Here is an 11,015-nt window from a genome sequence, read left to right on the forward strand (position 1 = left end):
AAGTATGTATATGTATGTATATGTATATATAATATTCTAGAATATTTTTAAATGTTTCTACTCATTTTACTGGAGTGAGTACTTGTGGTTCTGCATTTAGTTCTTTACTCCAACAAGGTGAATCTAAATTATGCCAGTACACCTTTTTAACAGCAGTGTGACTGAACAGCACAGCATACCATTGGTGTCCATCAATAACCACGGGCCCTGGAGGCGTTGTTCCACCTGAGTATTTGCACTGGCAGAGGGCACGAGGGCTGCATTTGAGTGGTGTGTTGAGGTGAGTGCCAGATGGGCATCCGCAGCCCTCCACTGGGTCATCTGGCATGTCACAGGTTGGGTCAGGACTAGACACTGAGCGGCATGTACGATTGCATGCCCGCATGGCGTAATCAAACCTCAGATTACTGTCGCAGGAATGAGCTGGAACACAGAGAGAATGCAATATAAATACCATTAGTTGCTTCCACATTACTCTTTTTGTTCTCTTATGCTTGGGACAGAATGTCCTATAATTTAATTATTTATTCATTCCTCTTTAGTAAGCATTTTATCCAGGTCAGGGTCACAGATGGGAAGCAAGCCCATCACAAGGCACCATGCACACACGCAATCAAACACAGGCTGTGGGGTGGCAATGCAATGTAGGTTGACTGGCATTTCCAGATTGTCCATACTGTGTTTATGGGTGTGCGTTTTGCGCTCCAATGGGTTGGCACCCTGTCCAGGGTGTACCCATGCCTTGTGCTCTGAGTGCCCTGGGATAGCCTCCAGGCTCTCCCACAACCCTGTGTATGATAAGTGGTATGGAAAATGGATGGATTGATGTTGTATTATGTTTATAATATTACACTTTATTGGGAAATTGTGTAGCAGAGTGTAGGCTATGTAGCCTAAACGTCAATTCATACCCAACAGAGTATGTGGACCATGTACGGGATGAAATTGAATTGACTGCCAGTCACAACACTTATGTGATGCATCTAGCAAATATTTGGGGCAAGAGCTAATAAGATCCATAAGGTCCAGTTCTCACTGATTGGACTGATCCATAAGTGTTTATCGATAAAATGCATTCCATGTCATTAGTTTGTGTTCAACTTAAATTTGAATTTAAACTGTATTCTGTTGTGTGTATTGTTTTTCATTATTCAAAACCTTAAAACAATATTATATGATTTGATAAATGTCAATCTAATTATATAATATGGTTTGTAAAGTACGATGATAGGATAAAGCACTATAAACAGCATCTCAAGAGACCAGATCCAATCATACGATAAAACAAGAATATTAAAGCAAAATGTTCTCACCAAGTTTGGCACTTTGAACTGATTTTTTTGCCTGGCGTATATGTTACTCTCATGTGCACACAAGGGCAGTCCTGCACCTTAACACTGTGGTAACCTTCAGCTCGATCGTTCAGGACCAATCCTGAGAGAACGAGAGAGAAGGAATGTGTAAAAGAGAGACTGAGAGAAAAATAAATGGCAAGGCTGGCTATCAGTTGATAGTATGTCAAGCATATATGCCTCAAACTGTGAGAAAGAAAACAATAAGAATAAATTAGAACAAAATAAGGCATGAGCAATATAACAACTAAATGAGCTTTACGCAATCTTATACTATAATAGTGTCCAGTGACATTTGCTCAGATTATATTACTTACCAGGTCTGCCAAGCTTTACACATTTTCTATAGCACCTCCAGAATTTACAATCAGAGTATGCAAGTATGAGCAATTTGTGATATTAACTGAAACCACCCCTGCCCACTTCCCCCAGTCTCACATACAGTTGCGGTCGGATGTTTACATACGCCTTGCAAAATCTCCAAAATCTTGAAACTTTTAACAAAATAAGAGGGATCATAAAAATCCCATGTTATTTTTTATTTAGTACTGTCCTGAATACTACTAATTACTTTACTTTCACGTTACTTTCAAAACATATCAAACCTACAAAAATATACTACAAAGTGAAACTCGTAGTGCTTTCAGTCATTTTAGCGCAAGTCAATGTATGACATGATCAGAAAAAGTTGGATTTATCAGGACACTTGCCTTGGGTGTTGTCACTGTTTGTAGGAATACCAGACCGATTAAATATAAAACTTTTCTAACTAGTCTAGTTTGGTGTCACTAGACAAGGGGAGGCACAACTAAGCTATCATTGAATGGGTTTAACTGCTACAGTGTTATGCAAAGTACATTATCTATCCTTATCATGTTCATGTAAACTGGAACTCATATAGACATTTACACACCTTCTTTTCCTGCTCAGCATCAGAGGATGACAGTGTTTCAGTTTCAACCCATTTACTGGTTAAAAAAAATCGGCGTATATGTATTTTTCCTCAAACTGACTGTGAGCTAGTGTTTGGCAGAATTGAGAAACTGTCAGCCAGTAAGACACGAGTGTTTCAATGTATTTTCCTGTAAACCGTGGCCTTCGTTCACTGAAGATATAAAATTACAGGTGCTCTTCTTTTACTGACGTTCAGTTACGTAGTGACAAACTGCTCCTAGTGGAGAATTATTCGGGGCTAAAGAAAAAATCTTCGGGGCAAAACGTGATTTATTTTAAAAATACATTTTACTTAATATATTTTTCTTAACAATACATTTGTAATGCAAGTAACGTAATTATTGACTTCATTAACTGCCATCAAATTCCATAAATTTAAAATGCAATGTGTTACATTACAGCATTATCAGAAAAAGTAATTAGATCACAGTAACACATTACACCCAACTCTGAATTTAGATTTAGAACTAATGGTGTGATATAATGTTTTGATATGACTGTGATAATTCCATTGATGAATTGACAAATGAATTGACATATTTTGTTAATATAAAATTAAACTGTCTCTCTCACTCTCTCTGTCTCTCTGTCTCTCTCTCTCTCTCTCATTTTTGCTGCCTTGGCTGTGCTGCTGCCCTAGGCAACTGCCTAGTTCACCTATAGGTATGCACTAGCCCTGCCGGTCTGGACAATTAAATCATGATTTTTGTGGGAGTAGGAGAAAATCAACATTACACAAGCCTAAACACTGAATTTGAATCTGCAAAAAAAAACGTTCATCCTTCAGAACCTGTTGCCCAACACCGTGAGCTGATATGTCAAATTATGTCATTTGTTTGCTTATGTTAATCATTAGACGACCAGTGTACTTAAGAATAAAACACACTTTAAACACTGATGGTTATAATTTTCATCGCAGCACTGACAACTAGAAATACACACCATCTTGAGGAAGGCAAGTGCTGGTATTGAATTCTGTCTGAAGCTGGGGGTTGGAGCAGGTGGGAGGAAAAGCAGGACCTTCATCCTGAAATTTCAAATCTCCAGGACATGCAGGTTCAGCTGCAGAGAATTTCACATTTATTATATGTAATATAATTTGACAATATGGTGGCCCTCTAAATGATATGCTGTGTAAAAAATTGCACACTTACCACAGTTAGTTATTTCTCGCAATTTTGATTGTGGGGGAAAGAATAAGACGTCCTTGCAGAGCCGAAGGAACTCCTCAAAGAAAGAGCACTTTACAAGATTATGTACATTATAGATGTTTTGCTTGCAGAGCTTTCCAAAATCCCTGTCCACGCACTCCATGGCCTCAGAACCAAATCTTTGACAAATCTGGAAAACAAAATAGAAATGTTTGAGTTATTCATGCATGCAATTAATTGTGTCATTTCTGACATACAAAAATGGAGTGTGACTTAGTCAGAATTTATTTTGGGCAAAAAGCAACAAATCTGGGATAGCTTGGTTATGATAGGAGGTCAGTGCATAAGCATCAAGCCAACAAAAGTTTGGTAATGACTGGTATAAACAAGTCAAATACATCACAATGCAAAGGTTCAGTGACTGTGCTTATATTGTATGTATGTTTGAGTCCAGGTGTGTACAAACAGTAGTAGGATGAACATGAATGCAAGAGTGTTTGTAATGGCTGTGAATTGTAGTCCTTGGCGGCCATGTTTGTAGGCTGCGCTGTATTCTAGGAGCAGATGTTCGATGCCGATGGCGATGTTCACATGACAGGGACAAGAATTTAATATAATAATTCAAGAAATATTATTTGATTTCATTATTCGCAATAATTTTAAAGAAAACTTTGCTCTACTACTCTACTACTCCAGATTAAGCTGATTCATAAGGTCTTTGTAAAATATATATATATATATATATATATATATATATATATATATATATATATATATACACATATATATATATACATATATATACATATATATATACACATTATATATATATATATACATATATATATATATATAAATATATATATATATATATATATATATATATATATATATATATATATATATATATATATATATATATATATAAATTTACACTATGTATTCAGCCAGTAAATTTCAGTAAAATTGCCAGTAAAATATATTTAGCTATTTGTATACCCAATTTCTCAGATGTCATCTAGTTTCTAGTCAATACAAGTTAGGGAGTAGTTTCTAGAATAATTGAATAATTCTATGATGGCTCTCTGAAGCAGGATTGTTTTTAGAACACTTACCATATTCGTATCAGGTACTTCTGTATTATCTTCAATTATACATTTTTCATCACGGATGATATTGCTATAAAGAAGCTGTGCTCTATTTTCTGTGGGGAAAAAAATGGTGTTAGGACATGCTCATAAATCTCAATAAATCATAAAAGTGCTCATGAAAAAGATGTTATTAACCACATTTGCTATAAAGCAAAATGGACTTGTTCCTATTGTTCCTGTTGAATCTTGACACTAACCGTCACTGTTTAGTCTCCCACACATCCCAGTCATCTCATCCACTAATGGCAGGTCCAGTTGAACCTATAGCAAATATTGAAACATTGAAAACAAAAACAAAGCTTACTCCAAAATCTTATTTGTGTGTGATGGTGTATAAAAACCTGTCAGTGCAGTTAAAAACTGGACAACAAAAAAAAAGGTTATTTTCTAAACTTGGTGTCTTGATGATGTCTGCAATGATCACATGTGGTAAGGAAATTGTTTAACAAAAGCAATGTTCTGCTTAAACATGTCTAAAATTGATAAGAACAATTAGATAGCTGCACACTGTTGTAAAAATGGAATTAGTACACTTATCAGATATTGGTTGTCAGAATGTGCGAATGGTCCTGCTCCATCATCATCATCATCATCATCATCATCATCAAAACATTTTAAACATGAAATGTTAAATAGCCTATTAAAATACATTAATAACAAGAAAATTGAGAGATAAAAAATTTTACATCTTTACCTCATATGATCAAACAGAGATTGATTTGGATGATCCTGGTAGTCAAGGTGATAATCATTTCCTATTGTAAACTTATCATTTTTATATGTTTTGATAAGTTATGAAATTTGTATATTTACACTCAACATCCACTTTATTAGGAACACCTGTACACCTGCACATTCATGCAGTCACAGTATCTAATCAGCCAGTCATGTGGCAGCAGCACAATGCAAAAGAGCTTTGGGTAATGTTCACATCACATCTCTAGAGTTTACACAGAATGGTGCAAAAAATAAATAAACATTCAGTGAGTGACAGTTCTGTGTGTGGAAATGCCTTGTTGATAAGAAAAGGTCAGAGGAAAATGGCCAGATAGGTTTAAGCTGCCGAGAAGGATATAGAAACTCAAAAAAAATTACTCTTTACACACTCTTTATAACCGTGGTAAGCAGAAAAGCATCTCAGAACACCCAAAATATCGAACCTTGAGGTGGATGGTCAACAACAACAGAAAATCACATCAGGTTCCACTCCTGTCAACCAAGAGCAGGAATCTGAGGCTATCATGAGTACAGACTCACAGGTACCAGCCCTTCTGGTACCCAGAGCTTAATTTGCTCCTTTAAAATGTATCAGACATGCATTCCAGAACCTTTACATGTTGATCCACCACCTCTGCAGCTGGGTGTTTAAAATCTTATGCAGCAATATAATCAAAGGAAATAGTTTTAGTTTTTAATCCACCAAAGATAAAATAGAACAACAAAAACTGCAATAAATATGCTAATCTTATAGTACCGACGCTCAAATTTTGCTACCAGCCGATCAATAGCCTCTTTCACATAATGTTATTTCTTGTTATTACTTGAAGTTCAAAGTTTACCTGAATTCGTTGTCACAAAGCAAAGCCTACAGTCATGTAGCAGGTGTTGTTGTGTCATGACGAAAAGAAAGCATTTTTAAGAACACAAACATCAACAATGAGAAAACTGAATACTACTAAAAAGTCAAGTAGAGAGTGAGCAGTAGCAAGTCACTGATGAAGAAATTTGGCGACCATTTGCCAAATGACTACCAGGGCTTAAATGGAGTTAACAGCCCATGTACAGTCATTCGGGCTTTTAGAGAGTACAGGGACTCAAACAAACAAAAAAAAAAATTTAACAAAAAAAAAAAACTGATCCAGGACTGAGGCAGTTGTTGCCTACTGTGAATACCATACCATTCTTGAGTGGAGTGCGAGCAGGGTTTCTCCAAAATGAATCTCATTTGTAGCTCACAGTGTGCATCCCTTATCATCCCTACCATCTTGTCTCTGATGTTTTTGAACAATGTGCGCCCACTGCTTACAGAGTTTAATCCAGAGCCATTTATGCGCTCATACATATGTAAGAGACACAGGACTGCCACAGACACTTAAAGTAACACAGGGAAGAGTAGGAGGACACTGACATAGCAGCTTTGTGGAATATTTTGTGTTAGGTAATATGCTTTTTTCTTTATTATGTTGTACAGTTAATGTTAGTTGATTGTTAGTAGGCCTACTGTATGAAACATAGCTTTGTTTACAAAGTGCTTTGAGCAAATGTGCTTTGTAGCTAATTTAGCTAATCCATAAATGTTTCCCTTTATACTGAGAATGATTACTGGTTGCGCTCACTCTGTGGTCTGTGTGGGTCATAATGCCCCAGTATAGTGATGGGGACACTATACTGTAAAACAGCACCGTCTTTTGAATGAGACGTTAAAACATGGTCCTGGCTCTCTGTGGTCATTAAAAATCCCAGGACACTAATCATAAAAGAGTAGGGGTATAACCCCGGTGTCCTGGTGAAATTCCCCCATTGCCCCTTATCCATCATTGCCCACTAATAATCCCCTTCTCTGAATTGGCTACATCACTCTCTCCTCTCCACTAATAGCTGGTGTGTGGTGGGTGTTCTGGCGCACTATAGCTGCCTTTGCATCATCCAGGTGGATGGTTTGAGTACCTATAAAAGTGCAATATAAATCTAAGTAATTATCCATCCATCCATCCATCTTCTACCGCTTACTCCTTCTTTAGGGTCACAGGGGAACCTGGAGCCTATCCCAGTGAACATCAGGCACAGGGCAAGGTACACCCTGGACAGGGTGCCAGTCCATCACAGGGCACAATCACTTACACACTCACACACCCATTCATACACTACAGACACTTTAGACACACCAATCAGCCTACCATGCATGTCTTTGGACAGGGGGAGAAAACCAGAGTACCCAGAGAAAACCCCCGCAGCACGGGGAGAACATGCAAACTCCGCACACACGTGGCCCCAGCAGGGACCAAACCCCAGACCCTGGAGGTGTGAGGCAAACGTGCTAACCACTAAGCCACCGTGCACTCTAAGGAATTATTATTATTTTTATTATTATTAGGATTTTATGCATTGTGCTGCTGCCACATGATTGGTTGATTAAATAACTGTGCAGTTGTACAGGTGTTTCTAATAGATAGATAGATAGATAGATAGAAACTGTGTCGCGACGGCCAGAGAGCCGGCGCACACAAGAAGGAAATCGCTCCTTCTCCAACTGCCGCACCGGCACGACGTGGGCAGCTTCGTGCCGAACATTCCGCCAGCCGGAAGGACCACCGCGGCGGGGCGGGACTGACGCGACACCGGCCAGCGATTGGGGGACCCAACGGAGAAATTCCACCACTCAGGCGACGGCGGAGGAGGATAAAAGGGCGCGCTTCCGGCCGTACGAGAGGAGAGAATACCGTAGCGACAAGATGGAGTCGGTGCGTGGTTTCCAGCGACATAGCGACTCGCAATTACCGAGCACGACGGTAACCTCACGCCCCACGCTAATCTCTCTCTCTCTCTCTCTCTCTCTCTCTCTCTCTCTCTCTCTCTCTCTCTCACTCACTCTCTCTCAAAGGCGCAAGCGCGGACGAGATCGCCGGGTGGTGAGAGTCCCACCTACGGAGGACGCCGGCCCGGGAAAACCCTCGCCCAGTCTCGGGAATCCCGCCTCCGCCACGAGTAGGCTACACCGGCAGTCACGCCTCCACAAGCCCCGCACTCATCCCCTCACAACCCACTCACTTCACCCTTGCACCAATAAACCACCGTTTGTGAACGTTCTTCTGCCTCCTGTGGGTCTGTACGCCGCCCTTCCCCGGGATAATTCCTCACAACTGTTATAACTATTATCACTCTGAATAATCATTTTTAATTGAGGTTGTATAGAGGCACGAGAAACGTCGTGATGTTTTTGCTGTACTAACCCAAAGTGAAGTGACACCCTCAGAAAAACTGTACCATATGACAGAAAGCGGCAGGACTTTGCTTCTAAGCTTGGTGTAAATGCCAAATGTATACACACTCTGATAGGTCTGGTCATAGGGCAGAGAGACTCTGTAAACAAATGTCATTAAAACATCAGTAAGGATCGCTTTGTAGTGATCACACAATGCTTGTATTTGACAAGTAATGTATAATGACAACTTTTATGTCCAATCTAAAAAAACTTTAGGATACAAAATTTTTGCATACCATAAGGTGATGAAACATTAGGTAAAACATATAAAAGTATCATTTTCCTGTAACCTGGTATAATAATTCAATATATTAGCAAAGTGTGTGCTTTTAATCCTCAAAAAACAGCAAAAGAGCCACCTCTTCAATGAGCACTTAACTAACCCCTAAAATGCCAACACCACATTATTAAAAAAAACAAAAAATACACCTTACTCTGACTCTTACACCTCTACTCTGTGCAGTTTGCTTCTCTACAACTCAATTACACTACTTGTATTGTTCTCCACTTGATGCATCACTTTGCTTGTATTTCCTCATTTGTAAGTCGCTTTGGATAAAAGCGTCTGCTAAATGAATACATGTAAATGTATATCAAGGAAAGTTCTCAAGTGCAATAGTGACTCGGTTCTAATTAAACAGGAAATATGGATACTAGGGTAATGACTAACATTAATTCAGGAAAGTACTCAATATGTCATTCATGATGAATCAATATGTCATTCTTGTGTCTATTCTAGGTGTTGTGTGAGATACCTGTTTCCTTGTACAGTCAGTGTGCCATCCTGAATGATGGTAGCGACTTTATTCACCACAATCTCGACTTTCTTCATTAAGCCAGTTGGATCACGCTGCACAGAGATAAAACAGTCGACGTCCTCATGAGAGAACTGTGTCAATGTTACAGGACATGTGGATTTCACATAGAACAAGGTGTCATTGAAAGTCTTTATGGTCCCACCGCCAAAGGTCTTGCACACATCTAAAAATAAATAAAGTAAATAAAAAATAAATAAGTAGAGAAAGCAAGACAAGTATATTTCTGTATCACAACTTAATATACAAGGCAATGCAGAGGTTTTTATTATTTAAATAATTATCATTAATTAAAATAGGATCCAGATTAAAATAATCAAAATAAAGATATATTAATTAGGAATGAAGTAAAATAAAGTAGAAGGAATGTGAATTTTAAAGTGTTGGAGTAGTACAGTAGTAGTACTTGCTTGAGGATTTTGGAAAACATGCATAAACTGTTTTCATTCTGCAATTGAAAATTGTAAAAGCTGTACATATCTCCAGTTGAGGGCAGCATAGTAGCAGAAATTTGCCTCACCATGAATTGTCCTAAAAAATCTGGGCACTATTAGCTGACCAGACCCTGCATTTCTGAGATGCATTTGAGATAGAGTTGTAAATTCTAATGTATGTATTTAGGTCCAAGGATGACTACTTACTTTGGCTTTGGGTTGAAACGGAGCCAAACTGGCCTGGAAGAAAAATACAATCAACATTTAAAGTGCATTATTCAAATAACATTTTAGTGTTATTGCTCATGACATAACATGCAAAGCCTCTACAATGTAGTTAGAAAATTATAATTATAAATTAGTCCAAGCAAAAGCACTTACCTGTGATAAACACTAAAATCCCTAATAGTGTCCTGTACTGAGTCATGTTTGGACACTGTAACTACCAAACATGAATTAAGAGTGTGAAGGATGCCTTCCCACCATGCCTTTTATAACCAGACCCAGTTCCATACTTTGAATAACATGAGGAAATTAATTTACCATGAATGTACCAGCATAGAACCCCTCCCCTTTCAATTCAATGAATGTCTTAGATTATATATTAAATACCTTTTATCAATAAAATTCACCCAAAAGACACTGTAATTTAAATGTATTTGTCATTTTTGCTTTGTGAGGAATATCTCTGCTTTTAAGACAAGGCCCTGTCCCCCCTGCTTTGTTTCTGCATTTTCTGTGTGCAAAGCTTTGACAAAATGAAGTTTCTTCTAGGAACACAGATGCTGGGTAACTGACTATATGTTTGGCGAGAAATGTGTGGATACGGAGAACAAAACTATTAATACAAGAAGTCAGGCATCAATGGATGTTTTGATGTTTTTTTGTAAAAGAAAAAGTTGAAAAAATGATGAAAGATGAAGGAACAGGAACTGCACTGTGGGATGAATAAATGGTTGGAAGTGAGTTTTTGTGTAATCTCATTCAAGTCCATCTACAACTGAGAGCATCAAAATGTTCAAATGTTAAAATGCATATCAGAATGGGATATTTTGCTGCTCCTTTAGAAGTTACTTTTTTCAGAAATTAAATATAAACATATTTTTAAAAAATAAATAAAGTATTTAGATATCAGAATTAATTGTTGCTTAATTGATAAGTATTCACCCTCTCAGT

The 11,015-nt window shown here is 37.9% G+C and overlaps 1 protein-coding gene across 1 annotated transcript in view; it reads right to left on the bottom strand.

Moving 5' to 3' along the window:
* LOC108280038 (mucin-2) overlaps nt 1-10,266 on the bottom strand; it is a 33,978-nt gene extending 23,712 nt beyond the window's left edge. The window contains exons 1-8 of the mRNA XM_053688119.1: nt 10,221-10,266; nt 10,047-10,079; nt 9,346-9,571; nt 8,488-8,688; nt 3,616-3,647; nt 3,249-3,455; nt 1,345-1,434; nt 180-423 (exon numbers count right to left, since the gene is read on the bottom strand). Coding sequence (XP_053544094.1) covers nt 180-423; nt 1,345-1,434; nt 3,249-3,455; nt 3,616-3,647; nt 8,488-8,688; nt 9,346-9,571; nt 10,047-10,079; nt 10,221-10,266 — 1,079 coding nt within the window. The remainder of the gene's footprint in view (nt 1-179; nt 424-1,344; nt 1,435-3,248; nt 3,456-3,615; nt 3,648-8,487; nt 8,689-9,345; nt 9,572-10,046; nt 10,080-10,220) is intronic.
* Between the last annotated feature and the right edge of the window lie 749 nt (nt 10,267-11,015).

Source organism: Ictalurus punctatus, chromosome 19 (assembly GCF_001660625.3).
Source record: "Ictalurus punctatus breed USDA103 chromosome 19, Coco_2.0, whole genome shotgun sequence".
NCBI classification, from domain to species: domain Eukaryota; kingdom Metazoa; phylum Chordata; class Actinopteri; order Siluriformes; family Ictaluridae; genus Ictalurus; species Ictalurus punctatus.